The sequence below is a fragment of the Pipistrellus kuhlii genome, unplaced genomic scaffold (assembly GCF_014108245.1).
Source record: "Pipistrellus kuhlii isolate mPipKuh1 unplaced genomic scaffold, mPipKuh1.p scaffold_m20_p_50, whole genome shotgun sequence".
NCBI classification, from domain to species: domain Eukaryota; kingdom Metazoa; phylum Chordata; class Mammalia; order Chiroptera; family Vespertilionidae; genus Pipistrellus; species Pipistrellus kuhlii.
The window spans coordinates 1,375,000-1,399,942 of NW_023425552.1; the positions used below are offsets into that span (position 1 = coordinate 1,375,000).

The 24,943-nt window shown below is 52.2% G+C and overlaps 1 protein-coding gene, 1 long non-coding RNA gene and 2 other non-coding genes across 7 annotated transcripts; 2 read left to right on the plus strand and 2 right to left on the minus strand.

Moving 5' to 3' along the window:
* Window positions 1-1,590: 1,590 nt before the first annotated feature.
* On the plus strand, window positions 1,591-4,845 carry LOC118706382. Of its 4 annotated transcripts, XR_006740131.1 has the most exons (4): window positions 1,702-1,735; window positions 2,078-2,161; window positions 4,307-4,424; window positions 4,681-4,845. It is a non-coding gene; the product is annotated as an uncharacterized LOC118706382 (long non-coding RNA). The 4 variants fall into 4 exon arrangements; XR_006740129.1 differs by lacking the exon at window positions 2,078-2,161 and having other exon boundaries at window positions 1,591-1,730; XR_004984005.2 differs by lacking the exon at window positions 1,702-1,735 and having other exon boundaries at window positions 1,780-2,168.
* LOC118706393 lies at window positions 3,285-3,411 on the plus strand. The gene has a single exon (XR_004984016.1). It is a non-coding gene; the product is annotated as a small Cajal body-specific RNA 15 (non-coding RNA).
* A 1,428-nt stretch (window positions 4,846-6,273) lies between the features above and the next one.
* Window positions 6,274-24,077, minus strand: FSD2 (fibronectin type III and SPRY domain containing 2). The gene is made up of 13 exons (XM_036415640.2): window positions 23,804-24,077; window positions 19,377-20,040; window positions 18,902-18,997; window positions 17,555-17,785; window positions 15,100-15,122; window positions 13,630-13,751; window positions 12,981-13,136; window positions 12,193-12,327; window positions 11,181-11,331; window positions 10,164-10,297; window positions 9,177-9,309; window positions 7,518-7,694; window positions 6,274-6,683 (listed from the first exon to the last, which is right to left on the minus strand). Exons 2-13 carry the CDS (start codon window positions 19,836-19,838, stop codon window positions 6,431-6,433), a joined length of 2,073 nt encoding a protein of 690 aa, XP_036271533.1. The 5' UTR covers window positions 19,839-20,040; window positions 23,804-24,077; the 3' UTR covers window positions 6,274-6,430.
* LOC118706391 lies at window positions 10,375-10,509 on the minus strand. Its single transcript, XR_004984014.1, has one exon. It is a non-coding gene; the product is annotated as a U4 spliceosomal RNA (small nuclear RNA).
* Window positions 24,078-24,943: the final 866 nt, after the last annotated feature.

The following is a 24,943-nucleotide window of genomic DNA, read 5'->3' on the forward strand; positions in this document are numbered from 1 at the left end:
AGTGGATAGAGCATCGGCCTGCGGACTGATTTGATTCCAGGTTTGATTCCGGTCAAGGGCATGTACCTTGGTTGCGGGCATATCCCCCGTAGGGGATTTTTTTACAGGGAGAGGAAGGGAGAGAAATAGAGTTAGAAACATCGATTAGAGAGAAACATTGATCAGCTGCTTCCTGCACGCCCCCTACTGGGCCTGCAACCAAGGTACATGCCCTTGACTAGAATCGAACCTGGGACCCTTCAGTCTGCAGGCTGATGCCCTATCCACTGAGCCACACCGGTTATGGCTAGACTGTGCTTTCTTTAATCAGAACAGAACCATCACGATTAACAGGGCATGTTTAATATATTTTTAAAAATAAATAACAGAGGCCTGGTGCACAAAATTTGTGCACTGGGAGGGATGTCTCTCAGCCGGGAGCCCTCTTGCAGTCCGGGAGCCATCAGTCAGACATCCTTAGGGCTGCTTAGTTCCCAGCCTCCACTCCATGCTCACCAGCCCTGGGGAGCTGGCTGGGCGGTGCTCCCCTCATGGGAGCGCACTGACTACACCAGAGGCAGCTCTTGCATCGAGCGGTCTGCCCCCTGGTGGGCAGTGTGCATCATAGCCACCAGTCATTCCCTTCTGCCCATTTGCATATTAGCCATTTATTATGTAGGAGGGAGGATAGCTAGTCCCCAATATTCTATTTCTGCCCCTGACATATTCAGTCCCTCCCTTGGCAAAGGGACGAGCGAGCCACCAGCAGTTAAGAGTCCAGAACACGCCGAAACCAGTTTGGCTCAGTGGTAGAGCGTTGGTCTGAGGACTGAAGGGTCCCAGGTTCGATTTCAGTCAAGGGCATGCACCTTGGTTGTGGGCACATCCCCAGTAGGGAACGTGCAAGAGGCAGCTGATCAATGATTCTCTCTCATTGATGTTTCTAACTCTCTATCCCTCTGTAAAAAATCAATAATATATATATATTTTTTTTTCTTTTTTTTTTCTTAAGAATCCAGAACAACCTGGTGCTTAGGGGCGCCTGCTGACACCATGCACAGGCAACGGTAAGTGATGGACATTCTTTTTTTTTTTCCTCACCCAAATTGATTCCTTCCATTAATTCTGAGAGAGTGGGAAGGGGCGGGGGGAGAGAAAGAAACATCCACGTTGAGACACATCAGATGGGTTGCCTGCCACACGCGCCCCAACCAGGGTCTGCAACCTGCAACCCAGGCAGGTAGGTGCCCTTTGACCCGGAACCCAACCCGCGGCCCCTTAGGTGCGCGGGCCGGCGGCGTTCTCACCACTGAGCTCACTGGCCAGCGGTGGGCATTCCTCCAGCAGCACCTGGGGCGACACGATACCCCAAACACAGAGAACCCAAAAGCGAGGGGCCGCCGAGGGGAAGGGGTAGCCCCGAGAGACCGAGGGCGTTTTTTTGAGGTGACGGAGTCTCCGAGCCTCTCCGCCAGGCCCCGCGGAATGGCTCCGGCCCTCTCCCCACGCCTCGCACCCGGCGACATGACCTCCTGTCCGGCTGTCCCTCTGTCCGAGCCTCGGGGGGTGACACTGGGTGACACTGGCGCGCCTCAGGAGGAGCGCCGCCTGCTCCTCCCATCTGAGTTCCCGCGCGCCCGCGTCGTCCTCTACGTCATCACGCTGTGGCGTGGGGGACGGGACTTCCGCCCCACGACCCGGAAGCGGGGAGGACTCTTTTCCGTCGTAAAGAAACTGGACTCGTGGTGGAGGTCAGGTACGGGGAGTAAGGCCGCTGTCTGGCCACTCGGCGGGGCGGGTGACAGCGGGTTTCAGGGGGTGCGGCGGGGACCCCGAGTTTAGGGGGAGCGGTTGGCGACACCAGCGAGCCTCCTAACTCATCCTAACTCCCATGGCGCTCAGCCGGCTCGCCCTCTTTTGAAAAAAAGGGCGGGTAGCGGTGGTGGGGAGAGACGTGGAAGGGAGAAGGGCACGGAGTCAAGTTTAATTTTAAAAACTCAGTCGATGGGCTTCATATCAGGGATTCCCTGTGTCGCATAAGGGATGTAACGGGAGGGCCTGCAGGGACCCGGATCTTCTGAATCTGTGACTTCTCCAGGCGTCAGCATCTGCTGCATTCGTTTGGACGAGGAAGAGGAGGGCCATCTGGGTGCCTAGGGAGTCTGTGGCCGGTTTCTGAACTGTAAGTTGTACATAAGACGGTGTCCGGTGTCTTATACCTTTCTCCTTAGCTCTGAGCTTACTTACTTTCGGATGGTGCTTCTCGTGTGTGTGTGTTTTAAATCTCACCGTCCCTCTCCCCCTTAACTGGATGGGATATGAAAGGAAGTGCGAGGGTAGGAATCTTTCTCAGTGGCAGAGTGGTAGGACAGATTTACCAAGAAGTAATGTGTATACTCAGTAAGTCTGCCTCCCCGAAAAACTAAGTTCCTGCTTTGTTAGAAAGCACTCCTGGGGTGCCCGGCTGGCATGGCTCGTTGACATATGAACCAGGAGGTCAGGGTTCGATTCCTGGTCAGGGCGCATGCCCGGGTTGTAGGCTCGATCCCTAGTGTGGGTGTGCAGGAGGCAGCCGATCCATGATTCTCTATCATTGATGTTTCTCTCTCTCTCCCTCTCCTTTCCTCGCTGAAATATAAAACACACACACACACACACACACACACACACTGGGGTCTAGCTGGTTTGGCTCAATGGATAAAGCGTCAGCCTGTGGACTGAAGGGTCCCGGGTTCAATTCCAGTCAGGGCACATGCCTGGGTTTTGGGGCTCGATCCCCAGTAGGGGGCGTGCAGGAGGCAGCCAATCAATGATTCTCTCTCATTATTGATGTTTCTAGCTCTCTCCCCCTCTCCCTTCCTCTCTGAAATCAATTAATATATATATGGAAAAAATATATATATGTGTGTGTATATATTTTTTAAAGCACACTGGGGAAACCTCAAATTTGTTTGGTGGATGCATTATATTCTTGCCTCCAATCCAGTCTGTTTGAATCTAACAGCATCTCCTACGCTCCTTTTAAAGAAGAGACTCCCATCTGGGCTTAGGAATGAGCACGAGGGGCAGCAAGATGAGGGTCCACGCTCATACTACAAAGAAACGATGCTACCTGGCTGGAATTTTCTTTCCAAATCCTAAATTCTTTATCTTGCATTTAGATTCATTAACCACTGATTGCAGCGAAGCAGGCATATATAAGAGTTCAGGCCTCTTAAATAAGCTTGAACAGAATAGATGGCCATTCCATTAAAATCTTGACATGCCAGAAGTGTGTTTTAAAAGCTGGACTTGGTGGTGTTCTTCTGGAGACTAAGAAAACAGAGTCCTTGAAGTCAAGCTGACTCACCTTTTAGCCTCCTAAATTGAAAGGTAGATAGAACAGGTCTTGTTTGCAAAGTAAATTCGAGACCTACTGATCTACCAACAGCAATTATGCACTTTCCATTGCCTTACCATAAGACAGCAATGGTGCCCTAATCAGTTTGTCTCAGTGGATAGTCAGCCTACGACTAAAGGGTCCCAGGTTCGATTCAGGTCAAGGGCATGTGTCTTGGTTGCAGGCACATCCCCAGTGGGGGTGTGCAAGAGGCAGCTGATAGATGTTTCTCCCTCATTGATGTTTCTGACTCTCTATCCCTCTCCCTTCCTCTCTGTAAAAAAGTAATGTTTTTTTGTTTTTTTTTTAAAAAGATAGCAATGGTAAGTTTATAGATTAGAAAGGGTGGTAAAGACAGGCTGAACCCAGGAGAATCTACTGTACTCATTGATAGGAAGTGATCAGAAATTGGAGACATTTAAGAAAGGGGGAGAGGACCTTTCCTGTAATGTAGTATTGAGTGTGTCCAGGAAGTTTTCTGGCAGCTAAACCTCCCTGGACAGAGACCCACATGTCCATGCAGTTGCTCTGCTTCAGAAGTATTTTATTGGATGTGCACAAGTGATTACATATCATTTGAACCTGCAGGAAGTCACTATTAAGCATCCACTTTTCCAAATAAAAGGTAATTTAATTATACCAGAAACCAGTGTCATTTTATGTGCCAAGTCTAACTTTCCAATCCCAGGTAATAGGGTGCCGTACATTCTGAATCACCAAGCCCACGTTAGTTTATAACCAAGATTCTGTGCTTTTCCCCACATTCTTTCTCTTTTGTTGATGGAAGCCAAAGCTTATGTTAATAAACTACTCAGGAGTTATAAAGTGACAAAGGGAAAGCCAAGAAAAGAACAGATTTTGATGTCTTTTATTTTAACTACCCAGTGTCAGGAATTGTGGCTACAGTGGTCTGGCTTTTTTTAAATCTTTTTTTTTTTTTTTTAACAGGTTGCAGGTGAACATGGCCTTGAGGTAAATCCTGCCCCTTGTTGAAGTCTAGTCTCAGCAGATTATTCCTGGCTAACACGGAATTGGAATATTTTACAAGAAACTAAAGTTTTTTTTTGTTTGTTTTTTTTTGTTTTTTAAATATATTTTTATTGATTTTGTACAGAGAGGAAGGGAGAGAGATAGAGAGCTAGAAACATCGATGAGAGAGAGTCATCGATCAGCTGCCTCTTGCACACCCCCCACTTGGGATATGCCCGCAACCAAGGTACATGCCCTTGACCGGAATCGAACCCGGGACCTCTCAGTCCCCAAGCCGACGCTCTATCCATTGAGCCAAACCGGTTTCGGCAAGAAACTAAAGTTTTATTTAGCTTCTGTCCTAGACTTAATTTTCCTTCTTGTAGAAGATGAGAAACAGTTTAAACAAATATTTTTTGTGGTAAAATAATTATGATGCTTAAATTAAATGGATTTTAAGTGTCAAAGCCACTTGTAGATGGTTTTATTCTTGGTCAAATAAAATTTTACAAAATTCTGGGTGTTAAGGTTTTATCCTTTTTAACCATGTTCGCATTGTTTGTGAAGTACACCATAAAACCTACAAGAACCCTGAATTCCACCGACCTTATCTGTGATGTCCTACTTCCTACTCCATAGTTTTTGTTGCAGTAGCTAAGAACATTTTTCAGTATACACATTATACAGACACACACACACACACACACACACACACACACACACACACTGGTTAAAAGGCTAAGCGAATGGCCAGTCAGCCAGTAGGTATGATGTGCACTGACCACCAGGGGGCAGACGCTGAACGCAGGAACTGCTGAGTGGCAGCAACTTTGCAGAGTGCCCTCTCGCACTCCCCTCGGAGGATGTTGGGAGGGCTGGTTTCACCTGAACCCTACAGGTCAGGCCATGGGACCCCACCTGCTGGAGGGGGGCCCCCTCGCCCCCACACAAACACACACACACTCCTCAGACATCCTTCGAACGGTGCCACAGCCCCAAGTGTGGCCGGCCAGGGAGGGACCACTGGCCATGGGAGGTTGGCTCCAGGGCGTGTCCAGCCTGTCTCACCCTGCCCTGCTGGCCACCTTCATTAATTTCCTTTCCGTGTGCATGAATCTGTGCACCGGGCCACTAGTTATAATTATTGACAGCTTGAAGCATCTCGGTGCCTTCCATGATTTAGGACAGGACAGGTGTGTGTGTGTGTATAAAGGTGAGTTGTTCATTTAGAAATCTGAGCTGCTGTTTATAACAAGGCAGAGTTGAGATAGATGAGACTTGGAGCGAGCTGGAAAACACGAATGGTCTGGCTCAATGGACAGAGTGAAGTCATGCAGTCTGAAGGGTCCCCTGTTCAATTCCGGTCAAGGGCACATGCTCGGTTGCAGGATCGATCCCCACTCTTATCATTGATGTTTCTCCTCCTCCCTTCTCGAAATAAATTTAAAAATATATTTAAAAATTAAAATAAGAGTGTAGTTTGGAGAAACTGCAAACACAGCGCTGCTAACTACTGGGAAAATGAGAGGACACACGGCTTCCGGTTCTCTGTGGACGCCTGCCTTCTCAGGTCTTTTTATTTAAATATATTTTATTGATTTTTTACAGAGAGGAAGGGAGAGAGATAGCTAGAAACGTCGATGAGAGAGAAACATTGACCAGCTGCCTCTTGCACACCCCCTACCGGGGATGTGCCTGCAACCAAGGTACATGCCCTTGACCGGAATCGAACCCGGGACCCTTCAGTCCGCAGACCGACGCTCTACCACTGAGCCAAACCAGTTTCGGCCTTCTCAGGTCTATTCTTGGCTGGCTAATGAGATGTCACGCGTGAGCAGGGGCTGCTGCTGGCCACGGACACTCCTGCGTCTCTCCCCCAGACCGCCAAGCTCTGTAGGCCTTGGGGACTCAGATACTTTGCCTGAACGCAAACAAACCAACACAAGTTGACCAACTAAAGAACTGCTGAGTTTATTTAGCCTGAGCCCTCGCTTCACAGCCGGGCCTGGTAATGACTAACAGCACGAATCCAAGCTGTGCTGGGTGCCCGGTGCTTGAGTGCTGAGGCGGGAGTGGCTGGGGGAGGGTGGGCACCAGCACTTCCTAGTAGAGAGCCACGTGCTTTGGCACCGGAATGCCATTGTGTATCTTTAGACGCCCCGGCTTTTCCAGAGAAAGACAGGGGTGCACAAACTGGGGAAGCTGACAGCTAAAGGTGTAGAGGTGCTGAGAAATGTCCACGTTGAAAAAGGATAATGTGGAGTTTTCATAGTCTAACAGAATGCCAATCTTCTTAGGGGGGACTGTGATTCTTATATCTGGGGTCGTCTTGTTGTGCAGAAATTCATACTTGTGCCTAAAATGCATACAAACAGATTTTCAGAAATCCTGTAGATGAGCTGATTTCAGAACATTTTATGTAGCTTTATTTAAATACTCCTATGGCCCTAACTGGTTTGGCTCAATGGATAGAGGGTCGGCCTGCGGACTGAAAGGTCCCGGGTTCGATTCCAGTGGGGAGTGTGTAAGAGGCAGCTGAATCGATGTTTCTCTCTCATTGATGTTACTAACTCTCTATCCCTCTCCTTTCCTCTTTGTTAAAAAAAATCAATAAAATAGCCCAAACCGGTTTGGCTCAATGGATAGAGTGTCGGCCTGCAGACTGAAAGGTCCCGGGTTCGATTCTGGTCAAGGGCATGGACCTTGGTTGCGGGCACATCCCCAGTAGGGGGTGTGCAAGAGGCAGCTGATCGATGCTTCTCTCTCATCGATGTTTCTAGCTCTCTATCCCTCTCTCTTCCTCTCTGTAAAAAATCAATAAAATATATATATATTAAAAAAAAAACAAAACAAAAAAAAACAGGACATCTGGGGCCTGTCACCGGTCAGCGTGACACAGCTCCAGCTGTGTCCTGTGGACTTTGAAACCGGCTGAAACCAAGACCAAGCACAGGAACCCCCTAACCCTGCCACCAGCAGACCTTTGAAGAGCTGTGTACCAACATGCTGGTCCATGCGACTGGGAGGGGACGCTCAGAGTACAACCCAGACGTGTCAGCGGGCTGGAAGCGAGCCCTGCAATGTCTGAGGCTTTTATAACATGCACTGCAGGCCTCACTCTGTGTGCGGAGACCTCTCCCTCTATCCGTCCAGAGCCAAGGCCGGCCGCGGGCATCCGGCTGCGCTTTACCTGGGTGCCGCCCACGTGTGCCTCATGCACCAGGACAGGCGGTTCGCTCCCAGGTCCTCCTGCTTGGGGACGTCTTCAGAGGCCACGCCCACCGTGTAGTCCGACCGCTCGTCCACCTCCACCTCCCAGTAGTGGCGCCCTCGGACCGGGATCAGGTTGCCCATGACAGCCACGCACCTGCATGTGCAAAGCAGAGATATTTACCACCATGTGCCCACCACCCAGAACTGAAATACCATGGCTGACGTGTACACAGAAGGAACTGTTTGACATTGAAATCGGGTCTCAAAAGAACTGGTGGCCCAGAAAGAAACTCACTACAGACTGATTCATATGCCTCTCAGCATAATCATTATTGCTTGTCTCATTTTTTTATTCTTATATTTCCAGTAGGACATGATCTCACTCATCCAGGGGAAATGGTGAACAACATAGACGGATGAACAAGAACAGACCCAGAGAGAAGGAGCCATGGGTCAGACTGTCGGACCTCAGAGGGAGGGTGGGGATAAAAGGGAGAGATCAGCCAAAGGGATTGTGTGCACACATATGAGCCTAACCAGAGGTCAGGGACAATAGGGGGTTGGGGGATTGGAATGGGGGGTTGAGAACAAATATGTGATTCCTTAATCAATAAAAAAATTTTTTTTAAAAGTGGATACACATGGGATTTGAGGTGGTCCCAGCCTGGCCGTGTGGGTGGGTGACATGACCGTCGGGTGAGCCAGCAGCTGGTCTATGCAAGTGGAGGCGGTGTGAACTCCTCGCCCGTACAGCGGACACCCTGAGCTCTCCAGCCTGGCTGATGCTAGAGGTGGTTCCTTTCTCCCCCTGCCTGACAGCGTGACCCTCATGCCAGAACTTGGTGGGTGGCCTCCTCCAGGTGAAAGGGCAGAGCAAGGCTATTGAACAGAGCTTCCCTTTTTGTTGAAGAGCCAGCCCTATGTGCACTAAGCGGTTATCTCGATGCTGGCCTTGAAAACAACCCAGTTCTATCCAATTGAAAAGTGCACCTAGCATGGCATTGAGATGATGGGCACATCTAGTCTATAGCCTTCAAGGTCACACAGCTGAGTTTATCTTCAAACAGGCTAACGCAGGCTAGAAAGCAAACATTTTTTAAACAGGTTTTGTTTTTTTTGTTTTTTTTACAAAACAGTTCCAGCTGCCTAACACACCCTTAAATCAGCCAATAGGAATGCAGAAGGCCAAATCAGCTAACTGCATCCAGCCACCTGTGTGACTGGCCCCTGGCCCTCACCCACCACCCAACCCTAAGCCCTACAGAGAAGCTGTACTTCGGAGCTCGGGGCGCTGTGCATCCTGCCGCTGTGTCGGGAGAGGCGGAGAGACCGGGCTTGGGCTTGAATAAAGGCTCTTTGCTTTTGCATCGCACTCGGCTCCCTGGTGTTCTTTGGGGATCTCGAAATCCGGGCATAGCACAGGTCCTGCAGCCCAGGGCAGGACCTCCGAGGCCACGACAGGTCTCTGCTGCCCCCACCAGCCTCGCCGCCTCACCACCAGCCCCACTAGTCCCTGTCTCCGGGGTTTCCTTCCCCCTTCAAGGTGGCCTCTGCCTTAATCCAGTTTTCCTGAGTTAACAGCGCAGACTGGGGAGGTTCACAGCGCACTCCGGTGAGCGGTGGAAACAGGACCCACCTGGAAAAGCGGGTGCTTCTGGGGGGCGGCTCCCTCGTGGGGGCCTTCCTCTCGCTCCGGACGGCCGTCAGCCCGTCTTCGGAAATGGCCAGCCAGGGGTGGCAGGTCTGCTCGTCCAGGCGGAAGTAGCTGCCTGGAGGGGAGCAAACCCAGGGTGGGAGGGTGTCAGCAGCCGGTCACTCCTTTCTCTGCATCACCGCCACCCGATGAGCTCCCCGCACATCGCCCACTTAGCTTCCGGGGCGTTCCCTCCCCTGGACCTCATGTGACCACCCTTGTGCTCATAGGAATGGCAGAGGTGCCTCGTTAATGCAGTAGGTGCCAGTCTCCTGATGGGGATGGCAGCTCCCTGCTTCTGCTTCTCACGGGCGCGTGACCAACCGCCTGAGCTGGACCTGCCCGGGGAGGGACGTGCAAAGCTCAGCACCAGAGCCACGGCGGCGAGGGACAGCCAGAGCGCAGAACGTCTCCGACGCCGTCCCTGCCGACTCAAGACTTGGACGTGAGATGTGACAATCTGACGACACGATGGTGGCAAGTGAGAAGGGGGAGGAGCTGGACGTGGGGATGTGGGCCCCCAACGGGGCCCGAGAGGGCCTGGGAGGAGGTGGATGGCCAGGTCTCAGGGGGCCTGAGGGTGGGGAGATGACCCACAGCAAAGGGCTCCTCCTGGAATGTCAGACAGACCTGCCCTGGGGTGGGGTGGGGTGCTCAGGCTGTGAGACAGGTGGTGTCTGGGCCACCCAGGTCCAGAGTGACAAGGCCCTAGTCCACCTGAGGAGCGTGGGGGAAAACCTGGAGTTCTAATGCTCGCTCCGGCAAGACCTGCCGTGCGACTCAGGCCTCAGTCTCCCCACCTGTACAGTGAGGCTGCCCTGACCGGGTCTGGGCCCCTCCCAGCCTGGCTAGCCACGTGTTCCCGTCTGCGAGCCTGTGCTTATTCTCGCGCGAAGCCTGGGCAGCACTGGCTGTCGGCGGGGCGCGGACCTGTGGTGTGCACCGTGGCGGGCTCGCTCCTGGCGCTGGGGCCCCCCACGTTGAGGGCGCGCACGTAGATGGCGTAGCTCTGCCGGGGCTGCAGCTGCACCAGGGCCTCGCAGGTGGGGACGCCCACGACGGACCTGGGCGGGGAAGCAGAGCGGCGTCACCGCGAGCCCACGCACCGGCCTCCCCTTCTTGTCGTGTTTTTTCTCTCAGTCTCCACGGAGACGTCAAAAATTGCCGGTGCCGACGGTATGTCAAGCCGTCACGGCGGGCACTGGGAAAAGGTTTGTTAGCAGTGATCGCGCCTCCGAAAACCTCTCTGGCCGCGATACCGCCCCTGCGCAGAGCTCAGGCCCCCTTTCAACCCGGGGGATCCCCGGTTCCCGCACAGCCCCCCCCCCGGCGCGGACACCTGGACACTGCGCTCCAGCCCGAGTCTGCCTCATGCCGTCCTCCTCCCCGCTTTCCGCCCAGCAGGGTGGGTTTTAGCTCCGCCTCACACCGAGCCATACCGTCCTCACACCCATGGTTCTCAGACCCCAGTCCCTCCCCTCCCTCAGGTCTCAGCTTAATCATCTGCTGGATCCTGAGGCGTTTTCCACCTTCACCCCAGTCCTGTGTCACTATATTCCTTTCTCATCAGAGACCAACGTATGCACTTGTTTTTATTTCTTGTCTGCTTTCCCCCCTCAACTGCCAGATCCTGAAGGGGGCAGGGCCCTGGCACCACCAGGGCCCGTGTACTTGTTGAACGAATGAATGAATGAATGAATGAATGAAAAATCTTTGGGCTCCAATAGCAAACCTGAGGCTCAACGACTTATTCACTTAGCGCTCACTCATCGTTCACCTCCGGAAACGCATTCCCGCTACTTCTCACTGAGCACATCCTGAGGGGCACCGGTTCTGACCTCCACTGCAGCCCCCACACACTTTCCGGGCGGCCGTGTCTCCGTGTGTCGGTCGGGGTGAGGCCTCTCGTGCCCAGGAGGTGCCCCCGCCTCCCCCCATGGGACTCACTCCGTCACGCCCGCGGCTCCCGGCGCCTCCGCCTGGGTCAGCTCCACCGTGTAGGAGTCCACGGGGTTCAGGTTGCCGGACTCCCAGCGGATCAGCGCCGCCTCCTCGCAGCTCCGCACCTCCTTGCTCTTTATGACGGGGGGAGATGGGGCTAGAGGCGAGGAGAGGGGGGGAGGTGAGCCGCCGTTCTGTCCACACCCGGCCTCGCCACCACACTTTCCACAAGATAGTCGGGACAATTGCATGCGAGACTGTGTGTACTGCCGGGACCGGTGTGGCTCAGTGGATAGAGCGTCGGCCTGCGGACTGGAAGGTCCCGGGTTCGATTACGGGCAAGGGCATGGACCTTGGTTGCGGGCACATCCCAGGTAGGGGGTGTGCAAGAGGCAGCTGATCGATGATTCTCTCTCATCGATGTTTCTAACTCTCTAACCCTCTCTCTTCTACTCTGTGAAAAATCAATAAAATATATTAAAAAAAAAAAAAAAAAAAAAAGACTGTGTGTACCCCACAAACTCCTATGCTGAGACCTCCCCAGCATGTGGAGTCTTGGGGGGAAGGGGTGATCATGAGGTTCGAGGGGATTATTTTTTTTAATATAATTTAATGATTTTTAAAAATATATATATTTTATTGATTTTTTTTTTTTTACAGAGAGGAAGGGAGAGGGATAGAGAGCTAGAAACATCGATGAGAGAGAAACATCAACCAGCTGCTTCCTGCACGCTCCTTACTGGGGATGTGGCAGCAACCAAGCTACATGCCCCCGACCAGAATCGAACCTGGGACCCTTCAGTCTGCAGGCTGACGCTCTATCCACTGAGTCAAACTGGTTTCAGCAGGAGCAGTGTTTTTGACCTTTTGAGACCAACTACAAGGTGTCGGGCATGCGGATTTGGTGTACGGGATAAAAGGAAAGAAATACACAGCTACTCCCGTCCATCCCAAAGCCATCGAGATCGCCCGCACTAAGGAAGCCGCGACCGTGTGCTGGAAGGAACGGGGCCGGTACCTGTCATGTACACCGCACGCTCGCTGGCGGGGCTGAGGCCGGCCCTGTTCTGAGCCGTGACCCGGAACTCGTACTGCGTGTTTGGCTCAAGGTTTGCCACCGAGCAGTATGTTTCTTTGACGGTCACTGTAGACTCTGGAGAGAAGAGAAACAAGGATTCAACCCTCAGACAGGCCGAGCGATTCCTGTTCACTGTGCCCTCCCGCCTCCCTGCTGAAACCCACTCTTACTTTCCCGATGCTGGGCAGAACCCTGCTCGCCGTCAGCACTCGGACCCTTTTCTGCGTGGCCTGGCGCAGTGGCCAGGGCTCTGGGCGGGAGCCTGTGGACCCGATTCTCATCCTGGTGCCACTGTAATGCACGCTGTCTCCATGGACAGCTCATTTCTCTCTCTCTCTCTCTCTCTCTTAAAATATTTTATTGATTTTTCACAGAGAGGAAGGGAGAGGGATAGAGAGTTAGAAACATCGATGAGAGAGAAACATCCATCAGCTGCCTCCTGCATGGCCACCACTGGGGATGTGCCCGCAACCAAGGCACATGCCCTTGACCGGAATCGAACCCGGGACCCTTCAGTCTGCGGGTCGACGCTCTATCCACTGAGCCACACCGGCTTTGGCCCAAATTGCCTTTAGAGCCCCCTTCTACCCGCTCTACTTGCCGGCCTCACATCGTCTGGGTAGTTCCCAGGCGGCGACCGCTCCAAGGCCTGGGTGGGCAGTCATCCCATCCCATCCCCGGCTCCGGCCGCCAGGGGGGGCCCCTGATGGCTCCCGGCGGGGCCTCACCTGTGTGGTCCGTCCCGGGCGAGCCGTCCCGCACCGGCCGGTAGGACAGCTGGTAGCTCTCCACGGTGTCGTCGGAGAACAAGCTCCAGCACACGCGGACCGAGGAGCCCGTGGCTGAGCTGGGGGCCTGCGGGTTTATCACCGGGGCAGAGGGAGCTAGGAAAGGAGGCGGGAGGAAGAGGAACGGTGACGAGGGGGCTTACGGAGATGGGATTGGGGGGGGGGGCCCTCTCGCTGATCCCCCAGTGCGCCCATGGACTCGGGAAATGGAGAGGGACCCAGGGTGGACAAGGATAGAGGCCAAACCTCCCAACCACATGTTTTCTTTTCTTTTTTTTAAAAATATATTTTATTGATTTTTCTCAGAGAGGAACGGAGAGGGATAGAGAGCTAGAAATGTCGATGAGAGAGAAACATCGACCAGCTGCCTCCTGCACACCCCCTACTGGGGACGTGCCCGCAACCAAGGTACGTGCCCTTGACCGGAATCGAACCAGGGGCCTTTCAGTCCGCAGACTGACGCTCTATCCACTGAGCCACAGGTTTTCTAAATCTTTTGTGTTATTTCTAGCCATCCACGTTTCTACCTCGACGCTCAGGGAGACCGGATGTGCCGTGACGGTGCGACGCCCCGCCCACAGATGGGCACCTGGGATGGTGTTGATGGAGCCCAGCAGCTGCTCCACGTCGGAGAAGTCCAAGGTCTGGTCCTCCAAGGCCGGCTGGGCGGCGAGCTCCACGTCTGTTTTCGTCTCCAGGAACTTCCTGAGTCTGTGGGCATTAAAGGACACACGAGTCGCCGAAACCGGTGTGGCTCAGTGGATAGAGCGTCGGCCTGCGGACCGAAGGGTCCCGGGTTCCATTCCGGTCAAGGGCACATGCCCAGGTTTCGGGCTCAGTCCTCCGTAGGGGGTATGCAGGGAGGCAGCTGATGGATGTTTCTCTCTCATCGATGTTTCTAGCTATCTGTCCCTCTTTGTAGAAACATCAATAAAATATAGCGTGCTGGGCCGCTAGTGACACACGATGAGGGTTCGCTGCTTTGGCGGCTGACCTGGCAGGCCACCAGTGGGGATGGGTGGTCTGGTGTGCGCATGACAGCAGAGGAGACGGGAGACACGCACTGAGCCCCAGGCCCGCACCCTCCGAAGGCCCCTCCGGGGCTGACCTGGGCGCTCCCTGCCCACACCGCCCTGGGCCCGAGATGGACACACGCCTGGGGGTTCCTCTCCACGGGCCATGCGCCCTCGGCGTGCCCGCCGTGCGGGGGGCTCTGCGTCTTCTGTACGCCTGCTTCCTGGCAGCCACAGGCTTTGAGTGCCAGGGGCAGAACTGAAACCAGATCTGTCTTTTTTTTTAATATATTTTATTGATATTTTACAGAGAGGAAGGGAGAGAGATAGAGAGCTAGAAAACGTCGAAACCGGTTTTGGCCAGATCTGTCTTTTTTGCCTGTACTCATGCTATTAACTCTTACACCACTAGGCTTTACCGTTCGTGTTGTTTTTATTTTTATTTATTTATTTTTTTAATATATATTTTATTGATGTTGTACAGAGAGGAAGGGAGAGAGATAGAGAGTTAGAAACATCGATGAGAGAGAGTCATCGATCAGCTGCCTCTTGCACATCCCCTACTGGGGATATGCTCGCAACCAAGGTACATGCCCTTAACCGGAATCGAACCCGGGACCCTTCAGTCCCCAAGCCGACGCTCTATCCATTGAGCCAAACCGGTTTCGGCTCATGTTGTTTTTAAGACACTGCCTCTTTGAACTCCCACAAAACCACCTGTATAAGGAAGGTGGGTCCTAGGCTGGTCGGACCCGCGAGGGCACAGGGAGCGGGAGTGCACGCCTGTCTGACTCTATGCCTGTGTCTGGGTCCTGACAGGCTGGGGACACTCTCTGGATCTCCGTCCCTCCAGGGGTTTGCTGGCTGAGCCTTACTACACACTCCCTTCCTGCCCTGAGAGTCTGAGATTCGGTGCCAGAGGGTCCTGTGACCCCACACCATTGTGCTATTATTTAATCTTCGGGGTTCACACAAAAGCTGAGACTGCGAGTACACAAACAAGGAACAGAAGGAAAAAAAAATACACATGAGAACAAATGCATTACCTGTCGGCCATAGCCACAGCATCCTAAAAAGGAGGAGAAAAGAAGACAATATAAACATATTGAAAAACAGGGAAATTAGCCCTGGCCAGTGTGGCTCACTGGATAGAGCGTCAGCCTGTGGACTGAAGGGTCCCAGTTTGATTCTGGTCAAGGGCGTGTACCTTGGTAGCGGGCATATCCCTAGTAGGTGGTGTGCAGGAGGCAGCTGATCAATAATTCTCTCTCATTGATGTTTCTAACTCTATCCCTCTCCCTTCTTCTCTGAAACCAATAAAAATATATATATATACCTGAAAATTAATAAAAAGAAAAAAAACAGCCATATTCCACTCTCTAACAGTCACTCTAACGCAGCCTGTATAGTTTCTTCCATGTAGCCTTTTTTAAAAATATATATTTTATTGATTTTTTACAGAGAAGGGAGAGAGTTAGGAACATCGATGAGTCATCGATCAGCTGCCTCTTACACGCCCCCCACTGGGGATGTGCCTGCAACCAAGGTACATGCCCTTGACTGGAATCGAACCCGGGACCCTTCAGTCCACAGGCTGACACTCTATTCACTGAGCCAAACCGGTTTCGGCTTCCACGTGACCTTTTCCACATTAACGTTACGCAAGCACTTCCCATGCGATGAATGGTCTCCGGACCATGGCTCTGAGGACTTCACACCAGTTCACTGAACGGGAACTGCACCGTGGATCTCACCGCTCTCCTGCCGGCCACTCTGGCTGGCTCCCATTTCTCTCCATCACACACGGCAGTGGGAAGGGCCGCCTCTCGCGTCTCTCTCTCTCCACCTTCTGGATTACGTCTGGAGACGCAGGGGATTGTGGGGCGAGGGGCCGCTGGTTCGGGTCTGAGCACTGAGGTCACAGGGCCCTCGCCCCCAGCATGGCCAGCAGGAGGCGCTGTGGGGCCGGGCGAAGCAAGGGGACCGATTTGGACTGAGAGGAAATTCCCGCAGCCCAACGGCATCGGGGCGTGGCATCAGATGTAGCTTTCAAGGAAATTAAGAAATGGATTTTTTATATATTTTTTTGGCATGTCTGAGTTCACGAGTTAAGAATTATTTATAATTGCTGCACTTGTGACCAGGACACTGGAGGTGACTTTCCATTTGTTTGGTTTTGTTAATCCTTACCCGAGGATATTTTTCTTTTTTTTTTTTAATGTTAAACTTTAATTAACAAATATGAATGATACTGTACACATAGATCTAGGGCTTAGTAACTTCATAACATGTTTTATTTGTTTATCCTCACCTGAGGATATCTTTCCATTGATCATTTAGAGAGAGTGGGAGCGAGGGAGAGACAGAGAGAAACATCGATGTGAGAGAAACACATCGATTGGTTGCCTCCTGCAGGGCCTGGGCTGGGGAGGAGCCTGCAACCAAGGTACATCCCCTCGACTGGAATCGCACCTGGTCTGCTGGCTGACACTCTACCCACTGAGCCACACCGGCTAGGGCTGGAGGGGACTGTTTAGAACCTGAGAGCCTTCTTCCCAGAACCCCAAAGGATGGCCAGGAAACTCAGAGCACTGCTCTGGCTCAGCCCAAGGAAGAGGGGGTGGGGGACGGAAGGAGGTGGGGGACAGAAGGGGTGGGGAACAGGGGGGGGGGTGACAGAAGAGGGGGTGGCACACACCAGGCGGCCAGGACAGAGGCACGGGGGCCCTGGTGTCACCTGAGCAATGGCGGATGGAAAGCAACAGCTGTGCGTGAGCCCACCTGGCCCCTCGCGGGTGACAACCCCCTGCCACGAACAGCCAGAACGTATGCACCCCTGTGTTCATAGCAGCACAATCTACCATCGCTAGGATTTGGAAACAGCCTAGGTGCCCGTTAGCAGATAACTGGATCAGAAAACTATGGCACATCTACACAATGGAATACTACGCTACCATAAAAAAAGAGGGAATTCTTATCATTTGCAGCAACCTGAATGGAATTGGAGAACATCATGCTGAGTGAAATAAGCCAGTCAATGAAAGAGAAATACCACATGACCTCAAGCATTTATGGATAATAAGGAACATTATAAACCGATGAACAAAAAGAAAGATACAGAGACAGTAAAGCAACAAGCAGACTGTCCAATGACAGCGGGGAGGGGAGGGAAAGGGGGGAGAGATAAGAGATGAACCGAAGGACTTGTGTGCATGCATATAAGCATAACCAATGGACGCAAAACTCTGGGGAGGGAGGGCATGTATGAGAGTGGGGGGGGGGAGCAATGGTAAGATATGTACACAGATACCTTAATTTAAAAATGGAAAAAATAATAAATTAAAATTAAAAAAAATTTTAAAAAAAGAACAGCCAGAACAATCAAACGGGTGCTGACAGCCAAAGTCGATTCCAACACCTCCCGCGGAGAGGGGACCATCTAACCTAACCCCGCCCGCACTGTCATGTCAGCGCACTATTTCATCTCACTTCCCGACTGACCTTTATGAAGTCAACCTTCTCCTCGTGGCAGATCTCCTCGACCGTTTCCATCAGTTCCTTGCAGGTGTCCAGGTTCTCTCCGCAGCTGACCAGCTGACCATACAAGGCTTCCAGCTTCTCCTTCTTCTTCTCCCCCAGAGCGAGTATTTTCTCTTCGTATTTCTGAGCGAGCGTCTCCAAGATCTCGTTGTAGTGGGACTCGAAGTTCTGCTCCTGTCTTCCAAAATTCTCCTGCGGCACAATGGACCCCGGCCGTCATTCCGGTGCATCAGCCATCATTTGGGGCATAAACATGTATGTACCCTAAGGTGACCAGATGTCCCGCTTTTGGCAGGACAGTCCTGATTTTTAACAAACCTTTCCAAAAATCGGGACTTTTTTTAAAACGCTGTGGGACGCGGGACAAGTTGTTAAAAATCGAGACTGTCCCGCCAAAAGCGGGACGTCTGGTCATCTTAACCTATGAGCACCCCCTGGCTCTGAGTGAGTGATTGGGGACAGACATGGAAACTTACTGATCTTTTTTTTTTAAATATATATATATATATTTTTAAAAATATATTTTATTGATTTTTTACAGAGAGGAAGGGAGAGAGATAGAGAGCTAGAAACGTCGATGAGAGAGAAACATCGACCAGTTGCCTCTTGCACACTCCCTACCGGGGATGTGCCCGCAACCAATGTACATGCCCTTGACCAGAATCGAACCTGGGACCTTTCAGTCTGCAGACCGACGCTCTACCACTGAGCCAAACCAGCTTCGGTATTTTTAAAAATATATATATTTTATTGATTTTGTACAGAGAGGAAGGGAGAGAGATAGAGAGCTAGAAACGTCGATGAGAGAGAATCATCGATCAGCTGCCTCTTGCACGCCCCCTACTGGGGATGTGCCCGCAACCAAGGTACATGCCCTTGAGCGGAATCGAACCCGGGACTTTTCAGTCCCCAAGCTGATGCTCTATCCACTGAGCCAAACCGGTTTCGGCGGAAACTTACTGATCTTATGGGAAACGGGTAACAGCTGAGAAAAGGAGCACGAATCAATGACAGGATGGGAGTCTGCAAGACCTTGTCACAGTGGGCCCAGGCAAGAGTCCCGCCTTGTAGCCAAACCGGAGCTAGAAAGAGGCAGGAGACACAGCCTCCCTGCTGAGAGCTTACCTTTCTGTAGGGAGGCTGTCACGTGATGGCTTCCAGGAGGCTGCCGTGGGAACGCAGGGTCAAGGGCAACAGTGACAGCACGTGCTCTAAGGACAGGACTCTCCCCCTCATCCGGGAGCCGCCGCCCCAGACGGTGCTGGGCGCCGCGACGTGTGCCCGACGGGCTCGGCTGCTTGCGCTTACCTCCACCGTGATGAAGACCTCCTCGAGGTGACAGGCAAAGTTCTCCATCTCAATGATCTGCTTTTCCAGTCTGCACATGTTCTTGTGAATTTCATCCTGTCGAACAGAGGAGCGCAAGCCGTTAATGACACATCCTTCCTCTCCCTTACTCCTTGCCTGATTGCTTGAGCAGATGCAGTTATCAAAAGAAAGAAGAGGCACGTTTGCCAAAACCGGTGTGGCTCAGTGGATAGATAGGGCGTCGTCGGCCTGCAGACTGAAGGGGTCCCAGGTTCGATTCCGGTCGAGGGCATGTATGTACCTTGGTTGCGGGCACATCCCCGGTAGGGGGCATGCAAGAGGCAGCTGATCGGTGATTCTCTCTCATCGATGTTTCTAGCTCTCTATCCCTCTCTCTTCCTCTCTGTAAAAAAAAAAAAAAATCAATATATTAAGAGAGAGAGAGAGAGAGAGAGAATGAGGGAGAGCTGCTTACCTTGGCGCTCTCCAGGGCTTTACTGAGCGGGGTCACCTCATGCCCTTTGTGCTCTTCCAGAACCTTCTCCAGCGCTCTTAGGGGAAGCTTGCAGGTGGCGCAGAAGACGTCGGGGGCCTCCTCCTCGTCCTCCTCCTCCGGGATGACGTAGCACTCGTACTCCTCGCTGGCCCGGCCGTGCGCGTACCGGTAGGCCTCCCGCAGGTCCTGGCACTGGCCCTCGGAGCCCCAGCCCCCGAAGCCCAGGTCCTCGGCCTCCGCTGCCTCCCCGCTGAGCCTCCAGTCTCTCTGCTCCGCGGCGGGGTACTCCGAAACCTCTATCCGGGGCATGGTTTCGTCCGCAAACTCGTCCCCTAGCTCGTCGTCGTCCTCGAGGCCGTATAGATGGACGAGCTCGTCCGCGTCCTCCTCGAGGTCTCTCTGGGACGTCCCTCTTGCTGCCCCTCTGGGCGCGCTGGTCATTGCAGCTCGGATGGCTTCTCACCAGACTGTGTCCTGGGAAGATCTGGGGTCTGTCTCCAGAGTCAATGCGAACCTACGGGATGTGGCCGGTCCCGTGCTGGTACCCTCCCCGGCTCCCTCCTCCGTTGCCCGGGCAACCCTGGGCAGCACCGATGCGCGACAAGGATGCTTCCTGGACCGGGAGTAGTGGGTACCCGGGGTCCTAGAACACAAGAGAGAGAGAGAACACTCGTTTCTGAGAAGATAGGTGCAAGGAAGAGGTGGTCATGAGACTGGGCTCATCTCATTCACAATCTGTAAAAACCTTCTGAGCAGCTCAGTTGTGGATTTACTTAGAACCATATGTGGCCCTAACCGGTGTGGCTCAGTGGATAGAGCGTCAGCCTGCAGACTGAAGAGTCCCAGGTTCGATTCCGGTCAAGGGCATGTACCTTGGTTGCGGGCACATCCCCAAGTGGGGAGTGTGCAGGAGGCGGCTGATGGATGTTTCTCTCTCATTGATGTTTCTAGCTCTCTCTCTCTCTCTCCCTTCCTCTCTGTAAAAAAGTAATAAAATATTTTTTTTAAAAAAAAAGATGTGCTTTCTACTGGAGGACTTTTGAATAATGTACACGTTGTAAGGGTGTGCACAAGCAAAAAGTGTTTGAAGACCATTGATCCATGCACCCAGAAAGAATGACCCCTTTTGCCGAAACCGGTTTGGTTCTGTGGATAGAGCGTCAGTCAGCCTGCGGACTGAAAGGTCCCGGGTTCAATTCCGGTCAAGGGCATGGACCTTGGTTGCCAGCACATCCCCAGTTGGGGGTGTGCAGGAGGTAGCTGATAGATGTTTCTCTCTCATCGATATTTCTAATTATCTCTCTCCCTTCCTCTCTGTAAAAAATCAATAAAATAAAAAAAAAAAGAATTACCTCTTTTGTTTAGAGAAGCAGGCTTTCCCCCATTTAACTGAATGTCACAAACAGGGATAGCTAACGGGCAGATATTGGCCGAAATTTCCATCCACCGTATCTGTAACTAACCCGCACAAATATTTTATCAATAACATATTCCTACATAAAACTAGGAATTATGTGAGCTGCTAACTTTATTCCCTGATATTTTTAAAAGCTGACTTTATTGAAATATAATTTACACGCCATCAAATTTACCTGTTTTAAGTGCAAAGTTCAATATCTTTCAGTAAATACCCCCAAGTTACGCAAACATTATCACAATCCAGCTCCTAAGGCCCCCTTTTAAAATACTGTGGTAAACCCAATGGCTTAAAAAAAAACACACACTAATATTATTAAACCACTCCAACATGACATAAATGAAATAGGTTTCGGAGGAAAATAACAACAGGAAAAATAATTTCTAAGATACAGCTTAGCACTTTCTCCCCCTAGCCGTAACTTTTATGCCCAAATAGCTTCTTAGCTAAATATTCAGAAAAAGGAAAAAAGGGAGGAAAAGGAACATTAATAATAAAACGGCATTTTATAAACGGTGATACTGGGACTTAGAGAAATGAAGTAATAAATCACAGTCTATAATGAATATATTGGCTAGATAAACTTCTACTCTCTGTCATAAGCTCCAGTTAAAAATAAAAAGACTTTTGCAAGTCTCCTATGGAAGGTGGGTCTCTGTGCTTTAACCCCAAAAAATGTGGGGGTTTTTTTGTTTTTTTCTTACTTTTTATGGGTCATGATGCCTCTGAGAAGCCACTAAAAGCTGTGAATTCTCTCCCCTGAAGGGAGCCCATAAGGGCACAAACAGTTTTGCTATCTTTTTATTTATTTATTTTTTAAAATATATTTTATTGATTTTTTTTACAGAGAGGAAGGGAGAGGGATAGAGAGCTAGAAAACATCGACGAGAGAGAAACATGGGCCAGCTGCCTCCTGCACACCCCCCACCGGGGATGTACCCGCAACCAAGGCATATGCCCTTGACAGGAATCGAACCTGGGACCCTTCAGTGCACTGGCCGACGCTCTACCCACTGTACCACACCGGTTTTGGCTGTTTTTTGTTATCTCTTTTCGAAGCTCAGCCGTATAACCCGGAGCAATTCCCCAGCCACAGCTACAGACACCTGCTCCGGAGCGTTGCCTGAACCGTGACACAAAATGGTTCAAATCAAGCTTGACAGGCGTAGTAGTCCGAGCCGAGCGCCTTCCATGGGAGGAGGGGGCCTGCGCGGCAGTGAGGCGCGATGACAGTGCTTTTTCTCAGTTGAACCGGAGCAGCGGTGGCGCTGCGCTTTGTCAGCATGTCCACGCAGGGTTCCAAGCTGTTCTAGCGCGCGGACCCCGGCACTAAAAATACCCCCAGGCCGCCTGGCAAGAGAAGCCCCAGCATCCGAGCTGTGGGGGCGGGTCCCTGCCGCGAGAAGGCGCAAAGCATTCACCCCTTCTTGCCGCTCACCCGTCTGCGATGCCCACCCGGCACGATCGCTCCCCACACACACACACACACACAAAAAGGAAATAACGTTGCATGAACACGGTGGCCTTACATTAGTGGGTTTTAATAATGCGATTAGCATTGGCACAGCGCCACCCCCAAACTTGCCTGGGACGTTAAGGGTCCATGAACGCTTCGTGTGGGTGCCGGCACCCGGGGTTCGGCGGTGACCTCTGCGCGCCCGCGGGCCGCCCCTGCCCGTCACACCGGGCTCTGCGAGGGGCCAGCGAGGGCGCCGGCGGCACCAGCTGGCTCCTCCGGCTGCAAATAGCAACCGGCCCGCGGCGAGGGAGGGAGGGAAAAAGGGAGGGAGGGAGGAAGAGCCCAAATATAGCCGTGCCCGGGCGGCCCTGCCACTTCTGCTCGTGTGTCACCGGGAGGGGTCACGTGGGGACCCGGTGGCTGCCGCTCACCGTGGGGATGGGAGGCCCGCGGCTCCACCACGGGACTCGGGCGGCGGCTCACGTGCGGCCACGCGCACGGCTGCTGAGACCCTCGTGCTTTGCACCGTGCACCTGGGCTGAGGGTTTTTTTTTTTTTTTTTTTCTCAAAGCGTTTTGAACAAGCAAGGCTCGAAAGGCAATCGATCAAACGCAACTTGATCTTTCCCTCCGCTGTTCCTTTAACATCTGGTCAGGGTGCGACCGTGTTCCCCACTCTGGATAAAAAAAAAAATCCAGGCAAAACCGGTGTGGCTCAGTGGATAGAGCATCGGCTTGGGGACTGAAGGGTCCCGGGTTCGATTCCGGTCAAGGGCATGTACCTTGGTTGCGGGCACATCCCCGGTGGGGGATGTGCAGGAGGCAGCTGATCGATGACTCTCTCTCATCGATGTTTCTAACTCTCTAACTCTCTCCCTTCCTCTCTGTATAAAATCAATATATATGTAATTTTTAAAAATCACAGGTTTAGCCAGCATCAAAATCTCCCTTCCCCGGGGGGCGTCTCTGGCTGTAACTCTGCCCTAGGAAAGGAGGGATGCGGTGGCCTCTTCTCTCACCCCTCCACCCAGAGCTGCTGGTTTGGAGGTCTGGGCAGAGGCGCTAAGGTGATAAGACAGCTCCTATTTGAGCGGTTGTCACACTGGTGCAGCTGCAGGCTCTGTGGGGCTGGCCGATGCTTAGAGTTCTTTTTTTTTATTTTTAAAAGATATTTTATTGATTTTCTACAGAGAGGAAGGGAGAGGGATAGAGAGTTAGAAACATCCATGAGAGAGAATCATCCATCAGCTGCCTCTTGCACACCCCCCTACCGGGGATGCGCCCGCAACCAAGGTACGTGCCCTTGACCGGAATCGAACCCGGGACCTTTCAGTCTGCAGGCCGACGCTCTATCCACTGAGCCACACCGGTTTGGGCTAGAGTTCTTAAACTTTTTCCCTTTCACGAGGAGCAGCTGTACTTCTCTGGGGTTTCCCACTGCGGACACCTTTCCCCTGACGTTCCCACAGCCGGGCTGACAAACCCTCTATCCCAGGAGGTCCCTGGCGGCCCCCCCGTGAGGTCTGCTCACCCACGCAGCCGGTCCTCTTAGGCAGGACGTTGGTGAGTCCTTTGCTGGCTCTGGCTTCCTGCTGGCCCACGTCTGGAGCTCGGGAAGCGGGCCCATCCTCGGTCCCGGCAAACTCTGGGAAGCAGGTGTCCCGGTGCAGCCACCTCCCCTGGTTCTGCCACGGAGGCAGCCAGTCCTCCAGCCTCGGGCCCCCACTGGCCCACCTGCGGGAAAGACAAGTGAGCTCTCTGAAGACCCCTCACTGAGCTTAGGGGTCAAGGGTGGGTCTTCCGCCCGGCTGGTGTGGCTCAGTGGTTTAGCAGCGACCTAGGAACCAGGAGGTCATAGTTCCATTCCGGGCTTGATTCCCCAGTAGGGGGCGTGAAGGAGGCAGCTGATTAATGATTCACTCTCATCATTGATGTTTCTTTTTTCTTTTTTTAATATATTTTATTGATTTTTTTTTTTTTTTTTTTTTTTTTTTTTTTTTTTTTTACAGAGAGGAGGAGAGAGGGACAGAGAGCTAGAAACATCGATAAGAGAGATACATCGACCAACTGACTCTTGCACACCCCTAATGGGAATGTGCCCACAACCTTGTCCTTGACCGGAATCGAACCTGGGACCTTTTAGTCCGCAGGCCGACGCTCTATCCACTGAGCCAAACCGGTTTCCACTCATCATTGATGTTTCTCTCTCTCGCCCCCTATCCTTTCATCTCTGAAATCAATTGAAAAAATATATTTTTTTTAAAGGGTGGGACTTTCAACTCTCCCTCTCAGCCCAACAACAGCTCTTTTCAGAGAAATTGCTCCACTAATCTCTTGGCTTTTAAAAAAATATATATATATATTATTGATTTTTTTTTTTTTACAGGGAGGAAGAGAGAGAGATAGAGAGAGAAAGAAACATCGATCAGCTGCCTCCTGCACACCTCCTACTGGGGATGTGCCCACAACCAAGGTAATGCCCTTGACCGGAATCGAACCCGGGACCTTTCAATCCACAGGCCAAGGCTCTATCCACTGAGCCAAACCACTTAGGGCACAAGGTTATCTTTTCAGATGGCCCCTGTGCCCCAACCCAAAACACCTAGGTACCCAGCACCCCCTCCCTCCCCAATAGCCCGCTTGAATTGATAACAATAAATCTGTGGCTCGC